Consider the following 24,552-nt stretch of genomic DNA (forward strand, 5'->3'; position numbering starts at 1 on the left):
TGGGGGCTCCCTCATTGCGGGTGGATTCTTCACCAGCTGAACCACCAGGGAAACCCTGCTGAGGGGAAGGGAGGGGGCACATCTCAGGAGGCTGAGCCCAGGGGTCTGCCCCCTCCCCCAGAGACCCTGATGTTGCTTCTCCCAGGAGCTCAGGCCGAACAGGCTTGCAGGAGTGCATCTCGGTGACCCCGGAGCCTCGCCCTCTGGCCTCCTTCTCTGCTCCTTACGGAGGGGACTTGGTGTAGCCGGGTTTGGGGGCTCGCTCCTCACACTGCTCCCTGCCCAGCTCCGGTCTCCCAAAGCTGGGGGCTATCGTGTCTGCCGAGGGGGCCGGGGTCACTCAGCCTTGGAAGAGGGGCACCGGGTTTCCACCTGCTGGAGGGTCAGCGTGCAGGATGCGACTGCCCCCCCCCCCCCACAACACCCCGCAAGGTTCTAGACTCCGGCTTCCTTCCAGGGCGAGAGGCTGGCCTGTCGCTTTGCTCGGGGAGCCCATCTCCCCAGGTCTGAGACCTCCACAGCAGCCCTGGGGGTGGCGGGCCGGTTCTGGGGAGGCCCCTCCTGGCTGCGTCCTCACGCGGTGCGGGGCGGGGGTGGCAGCCCTGCCGGGTCCTCCTGAGACCACCATCCGGGGTGGTAGAGGGGGACCCGTGAGCCGGGGCCCCGCAGACAGGAAGCTGACTCCACAGGTGGACAAGGGGGCCCGGATTGCTGGGCGGGGCAATCAGCGCTCCTGATTAGAGACCACAGGCAGCACCGGCAGGACTTCATCGCCAGCGCTAGTGCTGCGGCTGCAGGTGTGGGGGGAGTGTGTGTGTGCATGCACACGTGTGTGTGCAGGGGCAGTGTGTATGTGCGCGTGTGCACAGGGGAAGTGTGTGTGCAGTGTGTGTGTCCACACGGGGGAAGTGTGTGTGTGCACGCGTGTGAGGGGGAAGTGTGTGTGTGTGTGCACATGGGGGAAGTGTGTGTGTGCAGTGTGTGTGCGTGTGTGTTGGAAGTTTGTGTGTGTGTATATGTGTGTGCACGCGTGTGCAGGCTGTGCATACATGTGTGTTGGGGGAAGTTTGTGTCTGTGTGTGTGTGCGCACGTGCAGTGTGTGCGTACGTGTGTGGGAAGTTTGTGTGTGTATATGTGTGTGCGCACACGTGCAGTGTGTGTGCGCGCCTGCGCCCGCATGTGCTGCAGATGCAGACGCGCAGGGAAGTATGCGGTCGCCCGGCGTTTCCAGGTGTTCTCCAGGCTCCGCCTTAGGAGGCCGTTTTCCCAAACATCCTCTTAGGCGTCCAGGGGGCCGCAGAATCGGCCACGACTGAGCCACTGAACTGAACTGAGCTCTTGAGTGCGGTGGCGACCGGGAGGACACCTAGGTGGCCTGGGGCCCGTGTGCCCCGCGGCCCCTTCTGGAATGGGGCCTGCCTTTCTAAGGAAGGAGGCCCCCTACTCAGACCCCTGTCCTTTGGTTTCCCCCTCCTGGATTTCAATGAATGCATTTTATTCTTTGGGTTTCAAATGCTTGTGTTTAATTTGCGCACAGTTCCAAGAAATCCGGGAGCCAGGCGGAGTCTCATCTGAAGGACGCAGGAGCCCTGCAGAGGCGCATCAGTGCAGTCCGGGCAGTCTGCGGGCACACCCGTGTCTTGGGGCCCGCGCCACCGTTAACTAATCCTGATGGCTGGCTGGTGAGGCGGGCCACTGACGGGGGCCCACAGGGACACACGGGCAGAAGCACACTCTGGGGGTCCGCGGAGACCAGAGGTCCCAGGGGGCGTCTGGGAGGACCCTGGAGTGGATCAAGCCTGTTTCCACCTCCTGAGCGCTGCCAGCAGGCATCTCACCGAAGCCTCCTGTCGCTGGAGCCTCGGGACCTGACCTTGCTTGGAAATGGGGTCCTTGCAGGTGTGACGGCACACAGCTCTCAGGGAGGTCCTCCCAGGTGAGGGCGGCCCTGAACCCGGACCCAGGGTCCTTACTGAAGAGGAGATGGGGGGCAGAGGCCGCGCGGGCACCCTGAGGGCCGGGCGGGGCTGTGACCGGAGCCCCCTGAGCCAGCCTCGCAGAGCCCAGGAGCGCACGGCCGGCCTGGACTGAGGCGCAGGCTCGGGGCATGTCCAGCTGCCTATTTGTGGGTGTCTGCTCTGGCAACGTCAGCAAGCTGAGCACAGCCCGTCCCCCATTTCTCAGGCGAGACCCGAGGCTCCGAGTGCTCAGCTCTCCATCTGAGCTCCTGTAGGTGTCCTGGTCCCCAGACGCCCCCACGCAGGTGACCTCCAGTCACATCCTTCGAGGACCCCGAGTGGGAGACTCACGACGTGGCGAGCCCACCCTGCTCACCAGCCACACGAGGCCGCCTGGCATGGCAGTCACCCAGGGGCGCCCATGTGGTCTCCTGCCCAGATCTGCTGTCCCCAGACAGGGCTGGGGAGCCATCCCCACGTCTTCCTGAAGTGAGTCCTCCCCGCTCCCTCACCCTCCTTGCCCAGCACCCGCCAAGTACCCTGCTCTCTGGAGTAACTGGGGTCGGGGGGAGGTATGGGGGGAGCTCAACGTGGGGACGGCGCTGAAACTGCAGCAGGGTCCTGAGTGAGGGACCCTGAGGTCCGAGATGCTCTGTGGCCAGTAACTGGAAAGGTTGGGTCCACTTTCTAGGAGGGGGTCATGGGGGGGTGCACGGATTTTATCTGCATTATTTATGCATCTGTAGTGGGTAATAGACTTGTCTGAGGTTCAAGTAGGGCCACATTTGCACATAATCCCCAATGGGTGAATTGGCCATCTCCTCTTACATGTGAGACGGGCTGAGAAGGCTTGGTCACCAGCAAGCTGGGCTGGATGTGGTCACGGGCTGGGGGTCCTTCCCCCCTGGCCCAGGCCTAGCCCTGGGGGCGGCCTGGGTCTGCCTGCTGGTGAGGAGGCAGGCGGGGGTGGGGTGGGCGCCGCCCTGACGTGTGCGGGGGATGGAGGGGTACGCGAGGAGCCTCCTGCCCTCACCTCCTCTGGAGGGACAGAGGCCCCCTGCCCGGGGAGGGGACGGCCTGCTCTACCTCTGCTGGGCATGAAGCCCTGGCTATGAGCGGGCGCCCACCGGCCTCCCCCACCACTGCAGCCTCTTTGCTTGATGCTCTCAGGACCGCTGGCCTTGCTGTCCATGCCAGGCCAAGGTGGCAGAGGGTATCCCTGTCCTTAAACAGCCCCTGGTGCCCGTGCCGCTGGCACACTCACTCTGAGCCACGAGGCTCCGCACGTATTTGTCTCCAGTTCTGTAGACGTGTATCTACAGACGGCTTCCCTGGTGGTCCACTGGTTACGAATCTGCCCGGCAATGCCGGCAACGAGGCTCCAGTCTCTGCTTAGGGAAGATTCCACACGCAGCAGGGCAGCTAAGCACGTGTGCCACGACTACTGAAAACTGTGAGCCTAGAGCCCGTGCTGGGCAAGAAAGAGGCCACTACCACGAGAAGCCCCCGCAACTGCAACTAGAGAAAGACCACAGGCGGCAAGGGAGACCCAGCGCAGCCAAGAAACCACCACCCACGGAAAAGTCACGTGTATCTGCAGTCGGTGCTGCTGGTCAGCCGCTCAGTCCTGACTCTGCGACCCCGCGGACTGCAGCGCGCCAGGCCTCCCCGTCCATCACCAACTCCCGGAGCTCGCTCAAACTCACGGCCATTGAGTCGGTGACGCCATCCAATCATCTCATCCTCTGTCGTCCCCTTCTGCCCTCAATCTTTCCCAGTATCAGGGTCTTTTCCAGTGACTCAGTTCTTCACATCAGGTGGCCTAAGTATCAGAGCTTCAGCTTCAGCATCAGTCCTTCCAATGAATATTCAGGATTGAATTCCTTTAGGATGGACTGGTTTGATCGTGCAGTCCAAGGGACTCTCAAGAGTCTCCTCCAACACCACAGTTCAAAAGCATCAATTCTTTGGTAATCAGCTTTCTCTACAGTCCAGCTCTCACATCCCTATGTAACTACTGGAAAAACCATACCTTTGACTACAGGGACATTTTGTTGGCAAAGTAATGTCTCTGCTTTCTAATATGCTGTCTAGGTTGGTCATACCTTTTCTTCCAAGGAGTAAGCGTCTTTTAATTTCATGGCTGCAGTCACCATCTGCAGTGATTTTGGAGCCCCAAAAATAAGGTCTGACACTGTTTCCCATCTATTTGCCATGAAGTGATGGGACCAGATGCCGTGATCTTCATTTTCTGAATGCTGAGTTTTAAGCCAGCTTTTCACTCTTCTTTCACTTTCATCAAGAGGCTCTTTAGTTCCTCATCACTTTCTGCCATAAGGGTGATGTCATCTGCATATCTGAGGTTATTGATTTTTCCCAGCAATCTTGATTCCAGCTGTGCTTCATCTACCTTGGCATTTCGCATGATGTACTCTGCATATACTTAAATATGCAGGGTGAAAATATACAGCCTTGATGTACTCCTTTCCTAATTTGGAACCAGTCTGTTGTTCCATGTCTGGTTCTGACTGTTGCTTCTTGACCTGCATACGGGTTTCTCAAGAGGCAGGTCAGGTGGTCTGGTATTCCCGTCTCTTGAAGAATTTCCCCCAGTTTGTTGTGATCCACAAAAAGGCTTTAGTGTAGTCAATGAAGCAGATGTTTTTCTGGAACTCTCTTGCTTTTTCCATGATCCAGCAGATGTTGGCAATTTGATCTCTGGTTCCTCTGCCTTTTCTAAATCCAGCTTGAACATCTGGAAGTTCTGGGTTCACGTACTGTTGAAGCCTGGCTTGGAGAATTTTGAGCATTACTTTACTAGCATGTGAGATGAGTGCAATTGTGTGGTAGTTTGGATTCTTTGGCATTGCCTTTCTTTGGGATTGGAATGAAAACAGACTGTTCCCAGTCCTGTGGCCACTGCTGAGTTTTCCAAATTTCCTGGCTATTGAGTGCAGCACTTTCACAGCATCATCTTTCAGGATTTGAAACAGCTCAACTGGAATTCCATCACGTCCACTAGCTTTGTTCCTAGTGATGCTTCCCAAGGCCCACTTGACTTCGCATTCCAGGATGTCTGGCTCTAGATTAGTGATCACACCATCATGATTATCTTGGTCATGAAGATTTTTTTTTGCACAGTTCTGTGTATTCTTGCCACCTCTTCTTAGTATCTTCTGCTTCTGTTAGGTCCATACCATTTCTGTCCTTTATTGAGCCCACCTTTGCATGAAATGTTCCCTTGGTATCTCTAAGTTTCTTGAAGAGATCGCTAATCTTTCCCATTAAAGACAGCAATCAGCAACATATCTATTTCGTTTTAAATATGAATGGCATTTCAGAGCACACACATCCTAACCCTGACACCTGGAGGCGTGGGCATGCCCACATTCATGCATACTTGGGTCTCCCCGGTAACCACTGTGTGCACTCCTCAGCTAAGGGGCATGGCACACTTTCACTACCTTCTTTAAATCACTGCTTATTTTTTAAAGGCAAAACATTTACCAGTTTCGGTGACTTTTTCCCACTGGTTATAACACACACACACATTATGTAGAAACAGCAGCTCAGTCATAAAAGGGAAAATAAAAATGCGTTTCAGCCCATCCTTCCTGTGACTGTAGTTTAACATCAATTATTAGTTTTCAGCCTTTTCTATTAACATGTGTGTTGTGTAAACATACATTTGAGGACTCTTCCAGGTCATTAACTTTTTAAACGATATGGTCTTGTGTGAATGGCCCCCAGGAATGCATGGTGATGAATGGAAACACTCTATTATAAAAATTTCTGACTCAGTTACCAGTTTATTTTCCAGAAATGCTCCATCGTTTTTCTGCTCACACACGTGTGTGTTCCCATGAGGCCCCCCAACGGCTGCGGGGTGTGGGTGTCTCAGCTTGGGTGACGAGCCCCGTGGACAACAGCTTCAGCAACAGACGCTGACCTGTCAGGGCCTGGGGGCTGAGGCTGCAGGGTGGTCCCTGGGCCTTGCTCCTCACCAGGTCCTCTCCTGGGCGCCCACCCTCGGGACTCCATCCCACCTGGATACCTCCTTGGAGGCCCATCTCTGCAGACGGCCATGCTGGGGTTTGGGGAGATTCTGGGGGAGCAGCTTTTGGGGTGCTTCCTGGGTTTGTGATGTGCAGTTGAGGCCTGGATCTGGGATCAGGGGGCACAGGGTATGGGTCTCCCCTGGGCTGGGACTCCCCGCTCCCGGGAGGCAGGCCAACAGTACTCGATGCATTTGGTTTAGAACCTTAAAGGAAAACAGCGTGTAAAGCAGGTAGATCACAAGTGTGAGCCCAGAGGCTGCGGACGCTCTGGGTGGGGGTGGGGGCGGGGGTCCCCTCCCTGCCTGAGCTGGAGGTGCCCCTCACTCTCTCTGGAGGTGTAGGCCCAGTCCTTCTGGCGGCCTCTCCAGTCTCTCCTATTTCACAGGGGAACTAATCTGTCTCAACGACTGCTGAGACCCTCTGCCCAGGAGACGATGCATTTGTGTGTTTACCACAGAAATGACTAGAAACAGAGCTCGGCTCTGCGTTATGCAATACTTGTTTATATCAGAATCTTAAGAGAACTCTGCTTTAAAATGTGCTAGCAGAGCTCAATAACTTAAAGGGCCCCTGCCAGGGTTCTTGAATCAGGTGTGTTAGACACTTTAACGGCAGGAGTGACCGTGTAGGCACGGGAGCAGACACCGACCCCCAGAGCTGAGAGCAGTGACCCCCGTCCTGGCCCCACTGCCCACGCAGGCCCGTGTCCTCGCCCCCGCCCGTGCTGGAAACACGCAGGACGAAGAATGGATTCGCTCCCCCGCACCAGACTCCTCCGAGGGGCTCAGCAGAGGCTGGAAAAGGCCCCAGGGAGCAGAGTGGAGCTGCAGCTCTGAGGCGGGGGGAACGGGCCCTCTCCCCCCATCTACGAATCTCTAGAACGCTCTGGCTCAGGGCGAGAACTCTGTGTGTTACGTGGTCAGCTCTCCCCTGAGGCTGCTGGGAGTGGCCTGGGATGCCCCCGGCCCCTGTGCATGCGCACCCCATGTCTGCAGCCTGCTGATGGAGGAGGCGGTGGGCAGACGCCGGGCGGGAGGGCCGGGGGTGTGCACGGGGGCGCTAGGCCAGCTTGAGGCACTGCGTGTTGAAGCAGTCGCCCTCCGTGTTGGCCACGGCCTCCAGCAGGGCCTGCTTCTTCTGCAGGCTGCGGGACGACTCCAGCTCGTACATGGTGGTCAGGTTGAAGAGCACGCTCTCATGCAGGTGCTGCCGTGGGTCCCGCTGGGCCATGGCCTCCAGCTGCTGCAGCGAGTCCTTGAGGCGGCCCAGGTACAGCAGGCACACAGCCGCGTTGTTGTTGGCCTGGGGGGCGGGGGCAGGGCTGGGTGGGGGTCTGCGGGCGGCTCAGGGACCCCCAGCCCTGGAGGGTGCCTGACACCAGCGGACACGCCACCTCGGCCCAGGGCATCTTACCACTGCATTTGACGGGTCCACCCTCAGGATCTCTGTGAAGAACCTGTGCGCTTCGGCGAAGTTATTCTGACCGAGGTGAAGGAAAGCTCTGCAAATAAGTGACACGGGAAGGGTGATCCAGAAGTCGGGATGCAGGCGGGTGGGTGGCGGGGACGCTGAGGGGGCAGCTCCAGCAAGTGGAAGCTCGCGGGGAGGGCGCGGGGAACGCAGTCTGTAATAAGGCCTTATCTTTGTGGGCAGACAGACCATAACTAGAGTAGGCATCCTGATCAGTTCGAAAGAGAGAGAAACATCAGGTCACTATGCTGTGGAACAGGAACGAACGGTGGTTCAGGTCAACGACACCCAAACAAGCTCACAGAGAACAGGTCCGATCTGTGGTCACCGGGGGAGGAGGGCAGGGACTGGGGGAAGGTGGCCGAAGGTGCAAGGCTCCGTATGGACAGGTGCCCAGTGCAGCGCCCAGCACCGAGTGCCAGCCATAGCGCTGCGTGTGGCGTGTGACGCTGGCTGCGTTCCGTCTGTAATTTTCTGTCTGTATGAGATGATGAGTGCTCCCTACTCTGTGGGCGTCACCGCACAATGTATGGAAATCAGGTCGTTCCTGTTCGCACCAGAAACCCGCACTATGCTGTTACTTACATCTCAGTAAAGCTGGAAAACACAGAACAGAAATACACACCTGTTCATCAAAACCATGATTTTGCCCTGTAGTCCATCCAACTTCTGCGTTACTTTCTCTACGTCTTGAAAGTACTTTTCAGCTGTTTTTATGTCTCCAATCTGCTTTGACAAAATGAAGTAGTCAATTCAGGTGACGAATGTTAAATCTATACCTACACATACAGCTCCCCAACGTCAGGTGAGGAAACTGAAGACATAATTACATAGCAGGCACGGTGAAACTTTGGTAGTCACTTACTGTCATTTTTCATTAAAAAACAAAAAGCAAAAGCCATTTAGGACAGAGCAGGATGTCAACATCTGTCCACATGTCAGAAAGTGAGTGATTAAATTATATACAAAAAGGCAACTGAAAAGGCAATATAATAAAACGTTCTGTGATATATCTAGTAAGCAAATAAACACAAACTACTTATTTGAAGAAAAAACATGATATAATAAGTGGAAGAACTAATCAAGGAAAAGAAACCATAAGTAAAACAGAATTACAGATATAAGAGGAGAAATGACCTCAGGTAAGATGAAACTGAAATGATTATGAAAGAGGACTACTTTACAGAACTCTAAGCAGATACATGTGAACACACGGAGCAGACATGTGGTCTTTATTACTCTAAGTGAAGAAGGCTGAGCGCCGAAGAATTGATGCCTTTGAACTGTGGTGTTGGAGAAGACTCTTGAGAGTCCCTTGGACTGCAAGGAGATCCAACCAGTCCATTCTAAAGGAGATCAGTCCTGGGATTTCTTTGGAAGGAATGATGCTGAAGCTGAAACTCCAGTACTTTGGCCACCTCATGCGAAGAGTTGACTCATTGGAAAAGACTCTGATGCTGGGAGGGATTGGGGGCAGGAGGAGAAGGGGACAACAGGATGAGATGGCTGGATGGCATCACTGACTCGATGGATGTGAATCTGAGTGAACTCCGGGAGACAGTGATGGACAGGGAGGCCTGGCGTGCTGCGATTCATGGGGTCGCAAAGAGTCAGACACGACTGAGCGACTGAACTGAACTGAAATTGCCAAAATTGATCCCAGAAACAGAGAAGAAACCTCTCCCACACATGGAACACTAAAGCTGTTAATAAGTTGTCCCAGAAACCCCAGGAGTGAGGCTCAGGCCTCTCTGAGCCAATTATTCACAGCTTCCAGCAACAGATAATTCTAGAACTATCTGAGAGCAGAGAGAGAAAAAGTAAGCTACTTCTATGAAGACAGAAAACAGATACCAAGTGCTGCGAGAACAGTGGGTACACGCACACACACGCATGTACACGCACATACATGCACACATGTACACACGTATGCGTGCGCACACACGCATGTGCACACACATGTACGTGCGCGCGCACATGCACAAACCCAGACCAAGGGCAGCTGCAAAGAGCTGGGCCCTCCCCCGGAGCGCAGGGTTTTGGAGGGCGGGGTGCAGCCCTGTGTGTTTTGGTGGTGGAAACTGAAGACGCTCCCACACCTGCTTCTGCCTTCCTTCCTGGGGAGGAGGGCGCGAGAGGCCCTGGGGGGTCTGGGGCGGGAGAGGAGCCCACGGCGTCAACTCGTTTCTGCGGCAACAGGGCAACGCCTCAGTCACTCGTCTCTGCACCGCCTTATGGGAATCTACGTACATTCAGGTGCAGCAACTGGCCTCCCCATCACATCGAAGCTGGAGGCTTGATACTCAGTACGGTCAAACCAGGACCAGAAGAGAACCCGCCTCCTGACACCAACAGACGTCTGACTCGACACCCTTCCCACGCCTTCTCAGACCTGCAGGCCTCGTGCCGAGGCGCAGCCCCCAACCGCCCAGCCCCTCACACCTGCAGGAAGATCCGGCCGACGCAGCTCAGCACCTGCGGCTCCTGCTCCGGGTGGAACTGGACGACCGCGCGGTACGCGTCCACGGCCAGCACGTAGTCCTGCGGGAGCACAGACCTCGTGAGAGGGGGCACCTGCCCGGAGCAGGGCGGACGGCCCAGCGGGCCGGCTCCGGGGTCTGGGCGTGGCCCCTGTCCCCAGAGCCCTCCTCTCCGGGGGGTCTGGCTGTGCACTTGGCCTGCGGGTCTTTCTCCTTCCATCCACAGAGCAGCAACTACCATTTCACCCGGACCAACTTTTTCCTGCTTCTGTCAGGCCCTAGGGCCCGAGCTCGGACAGCAGGCGGCCCGTCCCGTCTGCAGATGCTGTCTGGGGCTTGTGCCAACAGCTCGCTGTCTCTTGACGGGCGCAGTTGCAGACCACAGGCCTCCACGGTCCGTCAAACCCCTGAAGGTACTTCTCTTTCTTTACTTGCCTCCATCTTCGTCCTCACGCAGACTGGGACTGGCAGTCGCTAGTTTGCTGACTGGGGCGTTAGATGACCGGGAACGTTCCACAGGAAAACCAGGCGCAGACCCGCCAGCCCGGCACCTTTGAGCAAAGCTCATCCGAACGAACTAGGCCCCTGGTGGCCGCGGGGAGCCGGCCACACCCGCTGCCCGTGCCCCACGCGTGTGAGTGCCTGTGTCCACGAGAGCGTGCAGAGGGCGAGGGCCCTCTCCTGGGGGCGCGGTGGCCCCGGGCCCCTCAGACCTGGACGGGAGCCCCGGGGTGGCTGCAGTGCTGGGCTCAGGCGTGCTCCCAGGAGCCCGGCCCAGAGCTGCTGTCAGCCAGAGGCTGTTCCCGGAGACGGTCCTCTGCTGGGTGAGGACACGCCGCCCCTTCAGGGACATCAGCTGCATTGAGCCCTCCAGGGAGAGCGCCGTCCACTCTGGCCGGGCAGCCGCGGCCTGATGGTGCCGTGAGTGGCCAGCGCACAGGGCTGGGCAGGGCAGGGTGACCTGTCTCAGGGCTGGGGGCGTCCAGGCTGTGACTCTGGCTGCTCTGCCCGACAGCGTTCTGGGTGGAAGTTCGGGGGCTGAGGCGTACGGACGGACAGCTCATCGTCGGAAAGGTAAGTGTCAGGTCACCTGGCTGAACTGGTGCCAGAGCCCACTGCCCCCCACCGCGAGGCTGGCTTGGCACCACGGCCTCACGCTGCTGTCCAAATAGGCTTGCCCAAGGTGGCAGCCAGATGCACACGTGTGCCGAGGCTGTGACCGCAAGATGCTTCACTCCTTTTTAACTCAAGAACACAAAAGAATCATCTAAAATGTCACATTAAACCGCATTTGTAGCACAGGCACTTCTGAAGCGCCATGTTGGTTCTGTGCTGGGTTCCGAGAGCACGGATGGCAGGCAGAGTCAGGGCAAGGGGACCCCCTTGGCGAGCACAGGGCCGGGACCCCGGGGAGCACGGAGCGCGAGGACTTCAGGAGCCCCGTTCAGACCCGAGTCTGCGGATGTTCCGCTTAGTAGAAACTGAAGCACGCAGACCCCAGGCGTGCCCCTGCCCCTCTGCTTGCAGGCCGCGTGGGGGCCCTCCCCCTCCGAGGGCCCAGGGCTCCCCACCTCCGGGCAACGGTACCTTCATGAGCAGCAGGCAGTTGGCCATGGAGCACGTCACCCGGCCCAGGCGGGCCCGCCACAGCTGCACGGAGGCTGCAAGAGAGGAGGGGTGAGCACCCGGGGACGCGGCCAGCAGCCCAGCCACAGATGGACGGAGCCCCCACGTCTGCGGCCCCGCCCTGGCCACGGCTTCCTGTGCCACTCAGCACACTCCTCGGGGCTGTGCTCTTGACGGCCACCCAGCTTCAGGAGGACAGAGCCTGACTGGACCAGGAGACGAGCCCGTTGTGTAGCAGGGCCACCCTGGGGGGTTGTGGACAGGCGGGGCTCCCCACTACAGGGCTGTGGACAGTCACACGTGGGTGTTAGCACCGCAGCCCTGGTGACAGCAGCCTGCCTACCCGAGGCCTGGGTGTCCCACCTGCTTACCTGGAAGCAATGGTTCCTAACCCAGCTGCCTCGCCAGGCTCCGAGGGCTGGCGGGGGAGGAGACGTGGGGTGGGAGGGTGGAGAGGCCAGGGCAGGTCAGGCCCCGGGAGGACCCTCCTCCTGCTGCCGGGACCAAGGGGCAACTCTGAGGTAAGAACCTCCTAGAAAGGATGCTCGTTCCGGGAGGAAAGCAGTGAGGAGACGCGTGCGGGAGAGGGTGAGTGAGGCGGATGGAGGCTGCGACCCGGAGCAGGCGGGGCTGGCCCGCCAGGAACGCGGGCGGCACTGACCTTGCCTGTTCTCCTGTGCGATGCTGCGCGTGGCCCCATCCTCCGCCAGGCCCTGCTCCAGGTTGGTCAGGATCTGCGGGACACGCAAGGACAGGAGTGGGTCTGCCTCTGGACGCTCTGCTGAGACGCTCCAGGAGCAGCAGTTTTCTCTGCCGAGGAGGGTCTCCCGGGGACACGAGTCAAGCGTCACTGCTCGGCACGCATGGGGCGGATGGCAGAGAGAGCGGTGGCCCTCTGGCTCGAGGAGGGTTAGGGCTGACGACGCCCGCAGAGCGCCTGGGGAGCCCGACACGCGGAGCGTGTGCCCGCTCTGTCCGGGAAGCTCCAGGTATGGGACACAAGAGGACGATTATTCTCTTCTGTGAAAACATCAGTCTCGCTCCTCCGGGACATCTGAGGCGTGCGGCCCTTTATTAATCTATCGCTTAAGTTCTGAGCATCTGTCACTTTACACCGTTTTTCCTGTTTGGCTAATGGCCTTGAACCACTTCTTTTGTGACTCTTTCCCTAAAGAAAGCAAGTTGCTGCCCTGCAGATCTGGGCAAAGGGTGGATTCTCACGGAGAGCAGGGTGAGGAGCGAGACTTAACAGTGAGCACTGACTGCTGGGGAGAGAAATAAAGATGTGTTAATAGGGACGGGCTGAGGGCTCCTGGTCCTGTGACGACGTGCTTCAGGCAGGCGCTCTGCGGAGACGCCCTCGCTCTGCGGCTCACCCTGCCGGCAGCACTGCCCTCCGCAGCTCACCCCAGAGGGGAAGCTCGCCGCCAGCAAAGCAGCTGCTCCAGGCTCTCCCTGGCCTCGTCCCTGTACCTGGGATGGGCCACTGGGCCTCCTCGCCCTCAAGGGTCTGCACTTCACACCAGGAGGAGGATGACGTGCCATGAACACAGAGGCCTGTCCTACCGTGACCGCTCGGGACACACCTGCATTTTACAGGTGTAACAGCTGCAAAGGCGAGCTAGTTGGTCTAAACCAGGCCACATTTTCTGGCTACTTATCAGCTGTCTCCTGACCAGGAACAGCAGTCTTAATGGCCCAATGAGAGGGGACTGCCGGGAGCCAGCATGGGGAATCCCGCCCGTGGCAAAGGTCACGAGGAAGGGGGCCTGACAAACGCAAAGGCGGGGTCAGGCCTCAGGGGTCCTGCACTTTCTCGTCTGCTCCCCAAACCGGAGTCTGCCTGCGTCACTGCGTTATGCTTCCCACCTCCTCTTCTGACATGACAGGGGGCTGTCCCCCACCACCTTCCTCTAAGGAGTTAACCTGGAGCTTCAGTTAGTAAGTCTCCTGGGCGTAACAAGAGTGTTTCAGTCCAGAAACTCCTCTGATGGCTCTCTAGGCTGCTGGACAAGTTTGTCCGGCCTCTTACAACCAGATGGAATTGTTCACAGCCTCCTAACCGTGAAAGGCACGAGATGTTTTGAACTTTCCAAATACAGAGTCTTTTGAGAAGTTAGGAATTATTACTGTACTATTAGTGGGTTGTTAGAAATATACCGGTGGAGGGTTTCATTGTTGAGCCAATATTTGCTGCTAAGTCTCCATATCCCTTGTCCCTTATATACATTAATTGATATAACTTGCATATGGGAAAAATAAGTAGTAACCTTTGATATTAATCATGTTAGACCTTAAGCTATTAAATTCTTTTCTTGATTATAACCCACTGCACCTTTGCCCTGTCAGGAATGCAACTATCTGGTGCCTTTGGAGAGTGGCGCCTGATTTAAGAAAACTCACCCTTGGAAAAAATAAGTTTTCTGGTTGACTGACTGTTATCAGAAAGAAAGGGTCATAAAATGTCAGCAGGCCCCCTGGCCAGAAGATGATGTCAATCCATCTAAGACCTCTGTATGCATGCATAAAGAGTGCCTGGTCTCGATAAAGGTCAGGCCTGTTGACCCCGCATGACTTTGTATTATCCACTGATCTCTATGTATAACCTAAAGTATAAAAGCTTTCCTGAAAAATAAAGAGTTGGACCAGTTCCTGGAAAGACTGGTTTCCCCGTGTTGTCTTTTCTCTCGCTCTCCTTTTCAGGCTGAATTCCCGTCTGCAACACAGAGGCTCGCCGTGTCTACTAATTTTGCCTGGGCTTCTAAGACCTGAACGGGGAGGCACTTTGCGTCTCCACTCCTTCGGGAGACCGGGAAGGCGCCTGCAGCCTATGTAGACGGCGCAAGTCTCTTGTCTTTGAGACTTTATTGGCTTCTTGTGTAAACCAAGGAATACATCCTCTTTTCCCTATTATTTTCTCCACTACATTATTCTTCCCTAATCTCTCTTTATATCTCTGAATAAATAATCTTATCAAATTGCCGACACCGTCCCTGCTTCAAATTCCCTGGATCCACTGGGGCTGGATCCCAGCAGGGGACAGTTACAAAGCAAGGCTGGAGGTGCCGAGGAACGGGAGCGGGGGCCTGGCTCTCCCAGCCCAAGGGCTGTGCAGGCTCCCGCGGGCCCGCTAGGTGCAGTAACGGGTATGGGTCGGAGGCCTCAAGCCTCTGCCTCCCAGAACGACCCAGGCGGGCTGCACCCAGAGCGCCCAGCCTGGGAGGTGCTTGGGGGGGGGGGGCAGGTCAGCCCCACCCCGGCTCCAGGCCAGAGCACACAGTTCCTGAAGCAGCTGCAGCGCTGAAGTGACAGTGGTTCTGGAAAGTGAAGATGCTGCCTGGAGGTGAGGGGGGAGGACTCAGGAGAATGTGTGGGTCTGTGAGATGGTCCTCCACCCTGTGGGCGGGGCTGGGTCACACTGTGGGTCTGCGAGACGGTCCTCCACCCTGCGGGCGGGGCTGGCATGACCAGAGCTGAGAGGCTGCGTGGAACCTGACCGCCTTGCCCCCGCCCAGGGTCCAGCTCATCCTGGGCTGGTCCTGGGTGGGGCAGGCGCCCTCAGCACCACGGACAGCAGCGGAGGGAGGCCCAGGGCCCAGGAGGCTGGCGCTTGTCGGTTCTGTCCAGGAGAAGAAGGCCAGCCTCTCCTGGGCTGCAGGTGGGGATGGTCTAAGGACTGGGTTTATGTATGAAGTGTCCAGTCCTCAGACCCCTGGGCACCGGCCCTGACGACTCACTAATGACCCACTGAGTCCACAGAGGGGCTTAGATTCCCCTGGAGCATTCTGGGACCTTCCCAGCCCTGCCAGTCTCTTCCAGACTTCTGGAAAAGAGGCTTTTCAAAGTGAGAAGAGGCTTCTTGGAGCTGCCCCAGGCCACTGAAGGAGCATTAAGCACTCCCAGGAGCCAAGCGCTGGTCTGCATCCATCATCTGACTCCACGGCAGCCTGGAGGAGACTGGGGACATTCCTCCTCCCTTGAGCACCTCAAGGTGCTCAAGGCTTCCAAGGGCCAGTCATCCCGCTAGGAACAGTCTGCCTGGCTCCAAAGTCCCTCCAACCATGGCCTGTTGACGTGCCCGGCGAGCATTATACTTTGAAACAACACTCTTCCCAGTCAGCTCAGAGTGAGAAACTTCAATGACAAGGTAAACCAGCCCTCACTTCCTGCTGGGAACCCAGACGACCACCCAGGAACTCCAGAAGTGTCCACCAAGAGCAACTGGGGACCGGAGGAGTTCAGCAGGTACAAATAACCCCATTTTATGAATCTGTCCAACGTCGCCGCTCCTAACTGCTCACAGTCGCAGCTCTGAAAGCCCCCACCCTCCAAGAGCACTGCACCTGGGCTAGGGGGCAGGGGGCGGGCAGGGGGCTGGAGCCGGGGAGACCCCGAGCCAGCTATCTCCACCCCAGCGCTCAGTGGGGCAGTCTGATCCGCTGATGCCGCTCGATGCCTGCCACGTGACTGTTGCTTTACAACCAAGAACAACCCGGGACGCAGTGCTGAACCTCAGCTGCCTTCGGAGCCAGAATCACGAATGACAGCTGTCACGCATGACGGAGTCGTCATGAGTGTAATTTGCTTTCATTCTGCAACGTTTCCAGCCATTATCTCCTTAAATCCGGCTCCAGCGCCTGTGAGACATGGAGCAGGTGCTCGGAGCCTCCACAGGACGTGCGAGCAGCTGGCAGCCCAGGCACAGACTCACGGGTGTCATTTCTACATGAGAGGAAACGCTTCTGCAGCACGTGTTCACAGGTGTGATTTTATATGAGAGGAAACGCTTCTGCTTTTCATTCACTGACAACACCAGGAAGCAGGGTTTCAGGCCTCGAGCTTTTGCCAGAACCCACCCACCATCCCCCAGAACAGCTTCAGCAGGAAGAGCGAGTAGCACAGCCGCAAGGAGCTAGGCCACCTGCCTTCCCAGAGGGGGACGCGGGGATGGGGGTGGGGGCAGTGCGCTGTGAGGGTGGGCATCGGGGTGAGCGCTCCGCCAGGCGGGCAGGGGGCGGCCCAGCCGGAGCGGGGCTTACCTTGCTGCAGACGGCCTTCACCCTGTGGAGCCGGTCCAGGGACTCCTGGGGGTTCCCCAGGTACTGCTGAAGCTCCGCGTGCAGGATCCTCATGGAAAAGGGAACCATGGAGCCTGGAAGCAGAGCCAAAGCGGAGTCAGTCTGTCCGCCGCCGCGAGCACAGCCGGGAACCCGCGGGTGTTCCCGGAGCAGGGAGGACGGCCCCTTCATTTCCTGGCAAAGCGCACAGTGGTGCCGGTTCTCAAATGGGTCCCAGCTCCCTCGGTCAAGTGTGTGTCGCAGACGAGGACCACAGGAGGGCGGGCCGTCACCCTCTGCCCACAGCTACGCCCCAAACATGTGGAGGCTCTCAGAGTGAGAGAAATAGTGGAGGCCACCACCCTGCTCCAGAACAGGACACTCGTGGACCCTCTGTGACTAGGCCAATATCTATTTAAGAAATTAAATTAACAAGTAATAACTTTCCAAAACAGAAGATGCCAGGCGCAGACGGTGGCACTGGTGAGTTCTACAGAACATTGAGGAAGAAGAGGTACCAATTCTCTACAGTTTCTTCTGGAAAATAAAAGTGGAGGAGATGCTTCCTAATTTATTCTATGAGGCCAGCATTGCCCGCGTATCAAAACCAGACACTATCACAGGAAACGAAGACTACAGATCAACATGGCTGATGAACACAGACACAAAAATCCTCAGCAAAATCAGCAAGTCAAATCCAACTAAATCGAATCTACCAAAAAATTAGCAAGTCAGATCTATCAGTGTACAAGAGAAATTATCCACCATGACCAAGTGGGACTCATTCCGGGTGTGCAAGGCTGGGTCAACATTCAAAGATGCATGTAACCCATCGTGTCAAATAAGCGCAACGAGAAAAATCACACAATAAATCCAGAGGAACAGAAAAAGCATTTGACAAAATGTAACATCCATTCATGATTAAAACTCTCAGCAAATGAAGAGTAGAGGAAAACGTCCCCAGTTTGATAAAGAACGTTTATGAAAACTTACAGCTCAGTTCAGTTCAGTCGCTCAGTCGTGTCCGACTCTTTGCGACCCCATGAATCACAGCACGCCAGGCCTCCCTGTCCATCACCATCTCCTGGAGTTCACTCAGACTCACGTCCATCGAGTCCGTGATGCCATCCAGCCATCACATCCTCTGTCGTCCCCTTCTCTTCCTGCCCCCAATCCCTCCCAGCATCAGAGTCTTTTCCAATGAGTCAACTCTTCGCATGAGGTGGCCAAAGTACTGGAGTTTCAGCTTTAGCATCATTCCTTCCAATGAACACCCAGGACTGATCTCCTTTAGAATGGACTGGTTGGATCTCTTTGCAGTCCAAGGGACTCTCAAGAGTCTTCTCCAACACCACTGTTCAAAAGCATCAATTCTTTGGCGCTCAGCTTTCTCCACAGTCCCAGCTCTCACATCCATACATGACCACTGGTAAGCGACCTAATTAATGGTGAGAAACTACACACTTTTCCTCTAAGCTCCTGAGTAATGCAGGGACGTCCCCTTTTTACTGCTCGTACTGAACGTGGCACCGAAAGTCCTCACTAACGCAGACAGAGCGGAGAGCCGAGATCGTGCCTGCACGCTGTCTGCTCTGGGCCCTCACGCCGTTGTCTCTCCACGCAGCGTCTTCCATGGCCTCGAGCCCCCACCAGGGCACCCGCCCTGGACCAGACTCCCGCAGCCCCAGGAGGTGGACAGCGGTGGCTCTCCATGTGGCCCTGTGACTCGCATCTGGAGTTGGGACGAGAGTAGAAAAGGTGGGCAAGGAAGAGCCAGCACCGGTGTCCCATAAACATGCCACCCTTGCCCGTGACCTTCCTGGGGGCCCCGAGACGGCCAGGCTCAGGTGGGAGTCGGCCTCTCCCTTCTCTCTTGGCACCACTGGGCTGGTGCAGCTTACACGTCTCAAAGGACGGAACCCACATGGGAAGCACACACAACTCGTGACACACACATAGAAAAGTGCCCCTCCCTAGAGAAAAACACGGCTCAGAGTCAGGACAAGAAAAGGGGCGGCAGGAGAAACGCCGCCTGCTGCTTCCAGCTTGAACAGCGCAGCAGGAGAGCCACTCACTCAGCAGGTTTTGGTGCCAAGCACAAGTGCAGGTGCCGGACGCACAGATGACGGGACGTGGCCACTGTCCCCAAGCAAGTCCTGCAGGCCCATCGATGAAACAGCAGACACTGCTCTGACGTAAGTCAGGCCTTTCCTACTTTTGTCTGTCGTAAAGAAATACAAACAAAAGTACCTTTAAACTGGCTCTCTCGGTCCAGCAAACCCAGCCTCGCTGTGTGTGAAGAGTCACCGAGAATCGGTGAAACCCTTCACGCCAGCGGAGTCCAGCAACGTGACCCGCGCGGCGCTGTGGCAGCCAGGGGCCCGTCTCCCCAGCACAGAGCACGCGCCTTGAAGCAGAGCACGTGTCAGAATCTGGAAGGAAACTGACGTCCTGGAAGGTACCATGTGTGGTCACGACCTGCCGACTTCTAGTTAGTATAAACACTGCAGGAGCGCTTCCATGAATCACTTAGGAGACGCTAAGTGCAACTGCCCCTACGCCGTTCATGGTCTGGAGTCCCCTGCAGGACGAGAGTGCTTCCATGAATCACTTAGGAGACGCTAAGTGCAACTGCCCCTACGCCGTTCATGCTCTGGAGTCCCCTGCAGCACCGCAGGCCCGCTCGGCCGCCAGTGCCACAGCAGGTGCCCGAGGAATCACAGCCCGCTGGGCAACGGGCCCAGAAGGCAAAGCAAGAGGAGGGATGCCAGCCTGACCCCAGGGGCCTGCCTCCCTCAGCAGGCGCAAGACTTCCCGGCGTGGATGGACTGGGCCACTGGCCACCCACTGGCCCATGTGCTGGGCACGCAGCACCTTCCCTCCAGCGCTCCGGCCACCCGCATGGGACAGGGAGCTGGACACGGCCAGGATGCTGTGGGGCCCAAGGGGCAGATGCAATGGCACAGTGCCTGCCGGACACCCAGCAGAGCACAGACTCCGCGGTCAGCAGGCCCAGCTCGCCCCCGCAAAGCTGGGCAGGCCCTCTCGCTGTCCAGGCGGCAGGGCCCGCTGCCTGACCGCTGCTCTGGGCTCGTTTCCCTGCACCCTCCCTGGTCTCCCTGACCCCTGGCACCCCAGCTTTCTGTGCTCCGACGTGGAGGACAGGTCGGGGACACAGGTCGGGGACATCTATGCCAGGCTGATGGCATAGTATCTCTCACCCATGCCTATGCTGGAAACAGACAGCCAGCCTGAGAGAGTCCCAGATAACTCATTACTAAGGCCCCAGGGACAGGGAGCCTGGTGAGCTGCCGTCTATGGGTCACACAGAGTCAGACACGACTGAAGTGACCTAGCAGCAGCAAGGGGTCATTCAGTGCTGCCCCAAGCCCCGCGGCAGACGGGGAGTTCAGGACGGGCCGTTCAGGACGGGCCAGGTGCCCCGGCAGCATCTCGAGCACTGTATATGATGCAGGCCGTGGGCATGCACGCATCTCCCTGTTTCCTGCGTCTGGAGGAGGGCAGAGGCGGCTTCGCCCCGCTGTCCTGATGGAGACGGAGCCCGACCGAAGAGGCCGTGTCTCTGACCGCCTGTTCCAGGAAAAGACTGCAGACACCAGAGTCCGCAGAAAGGGTGAGCCATGTGAAAGGCGGCAGGATCCCGGACCAGCCTCCTCAGACTGAGGAAGACATGCCTGACTTGCGCGCCTCGGCAGAGTGCTGGCAGACGGAGGTGAGCGCAAACCCGACCTGCATAGGGGACGTTCACCCGGGGGGGGGTGGGGGGTGAGGGAGGTGAGCGGAAACCCGACCTGCACAGGCGACGTTCACGCCGGGGGGTGGTTCCGTCGCCTCACGGGAAACAAAGGGGCACACCTGGAACACGCTGAGCGGCTAACTCTCGGCCACCGCGTGAGCTCACCTACTGATCAAGCGTCTGCATCCGGCCTGGGAACCAGACATGTGCGTTGCGTGATTCTGGAGGGAGAGCAGGCAGGGCCTAGAGGGCAGCGGCGGTTCACCCTTGCAGACGCGGGAGGGAGGGAGCTGATGGGGGCCTCGGGGCCGGCAGAGCCGGGTGTGGGGACACGCGTGCCCAGGGGAGGCACGAGCTATCTGCTCACGGGCCCCAGTCGGGGCTTGTACACACCGCAGCCGAGCACCGCAGATGTGAGCAGCCTCTGACCCAACCTGTCGGCCCCGAGGTACAGGGGCCCCGAGGTACAGGGACGCACGGACAGCGAGGAGGAGAAGCGGCGATCCAGGGGGAGGGCGGAGGGGGAGGATGTGGAGCAGGGCCGCGCGGGGAGAGGGCCACAGGAAGGGCTCCCCAGGCCCTGCCCCAGCCCGCTCAGGCCTGGGTCTGTTCAGGGACCTGTCGTCACCGTTTCATGAGAACAAGGAGAGATTCCAAACAACCAATTAAAAGGCAGCCTGAGTGTGTGGAAACCACACTCCCCTGCAAGGAACTCCATGAAATCGCTACAAGTGTCAGAGAAAGACAGAAGACCGATGGAACAGGGAAATCTCATGATATGAGCTCGTCACTCGTCATGACTTGTTATGAATACCCTGACGGGGTAAAAGCTATGCCCAATGTTTAAATAAAACATATTAAAGTTCATTCAGAAAAGTTATTTGTTTACGGCGTTATAGCTTCTTTTTTACAGCACAGTTTAATGAGCTGCTTCGCTTACGTACTGCAAGCTAAAATGAAACAAATGAATCACAACATCGCATTCGTGCTTGTTACACCACAAACCGGGAAGAAAAACTGGCAAACACTGAGCATGCCACTATGGAGGAACGCTAGCACACTTTAGCTAAAATATGATTTATGTCTGTTTCATAACTTAAATTAGCTGCTTAATGGTGCAGGGCGACCAGCTCCTCTTTATCCCTAAGACAACAGGCTGCAATTCCAGCCGGGATGGGAAGCCTGCTGTCTGTGTACTGACGTCCCGAGAGCTGGGGGTGGGTGGGTGATGCACCGTCCCATGCCTGGGCCTGAGGGCCTGGGTTCTCCCTTCACGGGAAGCTGGGTATCATCTCTGCGAACCTCTGTCCCCGAGGAGAGCGAGCAGGACCAGAGCGCCCACAGGACCTGGTCCAGCGCCCTTTCTGGTATCATTGACCAGGACCCCGGGGCTGCTGAGCGCTTGGCGTGGTCAGGGCTGGATGTGTCCGCTGGCCGCCCTGGAAATACCTCCTTCTCCGTCTGCCATCATTCTTTGTTAGAAAAACATGTTTATTTATTTAGCTGTGCCAAGTCTTAGCTGCGGCACATGGGCTCCAGCTCCCTAAGCAGGGACTGAACCTGTGTCCCCTGTCCTGGGAGCTTGGAGTCTTACACACTGGGCCACACGGGAAGCCCCAGCTCGTCTCATTCTTAGCCTGCAGTAAATTCAAAGTAGCTGATGTATGAACAGTTGTTTGAACTTACAATTTACGTGGGCCTCAGCAGGAAAAGAAAATCAGCATTTTTATGCAGCTGTGAGCGTTAGGGTGCCTGCCTGTGTGCTCGGAGGTCTGACTCTCTGCCCACCCCTGGGCCCAGCACGGGGTCCCACTCACGGCATGGCTGGGGGCACCCAGGGGCAGTGAGGCTGGGCGCAGGGGGTGCACAGGCCAGGCAGGGGCTGACCTGCCCAGAGCTGGGACACAATGCCAAGAAACTTTTTCCTTTTCCCAGGCTGGAGGGAAACACGGCTGCTCCTTATCAGAAGCACGGGAGAGCCGTCTCTCGATCATCAAAGCTTTCAGGCAGAATTTTTTGAAGAGAAATATCCCAAACCTCGCCTGTAAGGTGCCTCTTGCCTCTCCACAGAACGCCTCTCCCTGTAAGAAGAGGTGACAGAGCCTGACGCTGAGGGGGCAGGAGGCTGCCCACTGTCTTCTCTGGGAGGGACGGACCGCGAAGGCTTGGAAATATGGACGAGAAAGTTCTGGCACTCACTCCCCAGTGGGGACGTGGCCCCCGACAGCCAGGGGACGCTGGGCCCCTGTGACGCGCCTTATGGAGCAGAGGGGTTGCGGCCTGCTCCCTGGGCTGAGGGGCGTCCCGGTGAGTGTGTGTGTGTGGGGTCACAGAGAGACCAGGTGGGGGTTCCTGGGGTGAGTATGGCCGGGGGGGACTCTGAGATGAGGTGGGGGCTCCTGGGGTGAGTGTGTGGGGGACTCTGATGGGCGAGGTGATGCCCTGCCTGCCCCGTGGAGACACCGTCAGACCCGCCGGGTGGGCACGGCTCCCACCCATTGCTTAATGACCAGGACCGTCCCCTCTGCCCGGGGCCGCACCCCTGAATGTTGCTCATGGGGCTCCTGGCCTTCATCCCTTCCCCCATGGTCTTCTGGAGACCTTCTGGAGCGGGGGGGCCACTGGGGACGTTTCACTAATGAGGGATGGGGCCTGCTGCCCCTCCTGCGTCCACGCCACCCGGCTGCCTCACCACCACCGTGACCCAGCTTCATCAGGGCGACCGCCGGACGCCTGCCGTTCCAGGCTTGAAAGCTTGCCTCCCCTCCTCCTCCACGAGGGCGAAGTTCCCACAGTCAGAAGGAAGAGACAGAACTTTAATGCCAGGGAGGTTAAAGGTCTCAAAGTGCCCCATGCTGAAAATCCTCCTTCAAGTCTGGGGAAACTCAGGGCAACACAGCCCAGCTCCCATCAGCCTGTTATGTGAGTGAGACCGTGACGATGGAGGAAGCGCCAGGAACTAAGACAGCGCAGCACCACCCTCCCCTGCGTCCGCACAGAGATAAGGCTGAGCATCAAGGAGACACAGCGCAGAGAAGCAGCCGAGCCACAGGCCGAGGGGAGCCCACGCCACCCGCCGCCGCCCCTTACCCCTGCGCCCTGGGTACACGTGTGGGTAGTACTCGTAGTAGAGGTCCGGCTGGTCCAGGTCGCCGAAGGGCTCGAACTCCATCTCGGCGTTCTGGAACAGGCCCAGCTTCACCAGCAGCGCCAGCCTCACAAACCAGAGCTGAAAGCACAGAACACGAGGCACGCGACGGTTACCTGGGCAGAGCAGGCCCAGGGGTTCCTATTCCCCACTGAGTGCTTTAAACACGCAGGCACCTCTTTAAAACCTTCAGTTTACTTTCACTTAGGCTGTGCTGCACGGCCTGTGGGACCACCTGACCGGCGAAGTCCCCAAGGCCGTTAATCTGATGTCAGAGCTTGATTTCAAATAGATTTAAACAAGGGCTAAACTAACACTCCCTAGGGGCTCAGTTGGTAGGGAATACCCCTGCAACGGGGAGACCTGGGCTCGATCCCTGGGTGGGGAAGATCCCCTGGGGAAGGGAAAGGCCACCCACGCCAGGATTCTGGCCTGGAGAATTCCATGGACTGTACAGTCCATGGGGTCACAAGAATCGGACATGACTGAGTGACTTTCACTCACTTCACAAACTAACACTCTTTCTTAGAAGTTTGCGTAACTCTAAGTTTATAAAAATGGATGTGAAAAGAGATGCTCCCTGCCTAAAGGAGGGCAGAGTCCAGCGGGGGTTGGAGAGGGGGTGGAGGGGGGGGCAGCTGGGCCGAGCGGGGGAGGGAGGCGAGGGCACTGTTGAAGGACCTAGACTCTCCACGGGAAGTGGGGAGACCTAGGGGCACATGATGGGAGCAGGGGGGTGCACAGCCAGCTCCAAGCGGCTGGAACGCTGGGTCCCTTCTGGAAAACGATGGCCGCCAAGTGAGAGGGCAGGACTGGAGACCCTGGCAACTGCAGGGGCCACGGGGGTGACCCGAGTCAGCCTCGTCCCACTAATGAGAGAAACGAGGTTCAAAGAGACCACGCGGCAAGGGATGGACAGAGAGGCTGGGCCCGTGAGCTGCCTGGGGCAGGGGGCTGCCTGGGGAGAGGCTGCCTCGGGCAGGGGGCAGGGGGCAGG

General features: G+C 57.6%; 1 protein-coding gene and 1 long non-coding RNA gene across 5 annotated transcripts in view; one reads left to right on the forward strand and one right to left on the reverse strand.

The window, feature by feature from the left end:
- Window positions 1–1,842: 1,842 nt before the first annotated feature.
- On the forward strand, window positions 1,843–18,604 carry LOC120864391. Its single transcript, XR_005721185.1, has 2 exons — window positions 1,843–3,571; window positions 17,656–18,604. It is a non-coding gene; the product is annotated as an uncharacterized LOC120864391 (long non-coding RNA).
- Window positions 5,586–24,552, reverse strand: part of TRAPPC12 (trafficking protein particle complex subunit 12) — a 37,250-nt gene continuing 18,283 nt past the window's right edge. For all 4 annotated transcript variants that reach the window (XM_040241421.1, XM_040241436.1, XM_040241424.1 and 1 more), the window contains 8 exons: window positions 23,498–23,636; window positions 16,633–16,745; window positions 12,255–12,327; window positions 11,555–11,628; window positions 9,930–10,028; window positions 8,113–8,213; window positions 7,431–7,518; window positions 5,586–7,319 (listed from right to left, as the gene is read on the reverse strand). In XM_040241421.1, coding sequence (XP_040097355.1) covers window positions 7,077–7,319; window positions 7,431–7,518; window positions 8,113–8,213; window positions 9,930–10,028; window positions 11,555–11,628; window positions 12,255–12,327; window positions 16,633–16,745; window positions 23,498–23,636 — 930 coding nt within the window. In that variant the 3' untranslated portion in view covers window positions 5,586–7,076. The remainder of the gene's footprint in view (window positions 7,320–7,430; window positions 7,519–8,112; window positions 8,214–9,929; window positions 10,029–11,554; window positions 11,629–12,254; window positions 12,328–16,632; window positions 16,746–23,497; window positions 23,637–24,552) is intronic.

This window comes from Oryx dammah, unplaced genomic scaffold, assembly GCF_014754425.2.
Source record: "Oryx dammah isolate SB20612 unplaced genomic scaffold, SCBI_Odam_1.1 HiC_scaffold_1, whole genome shotgun sequence".
Taxonomy (NCBI): Eukaryota; Metazoa; Chordata; class Mammalia; order Artiodactyla; family Bovidae; genus Oryx; species Oryx dammah.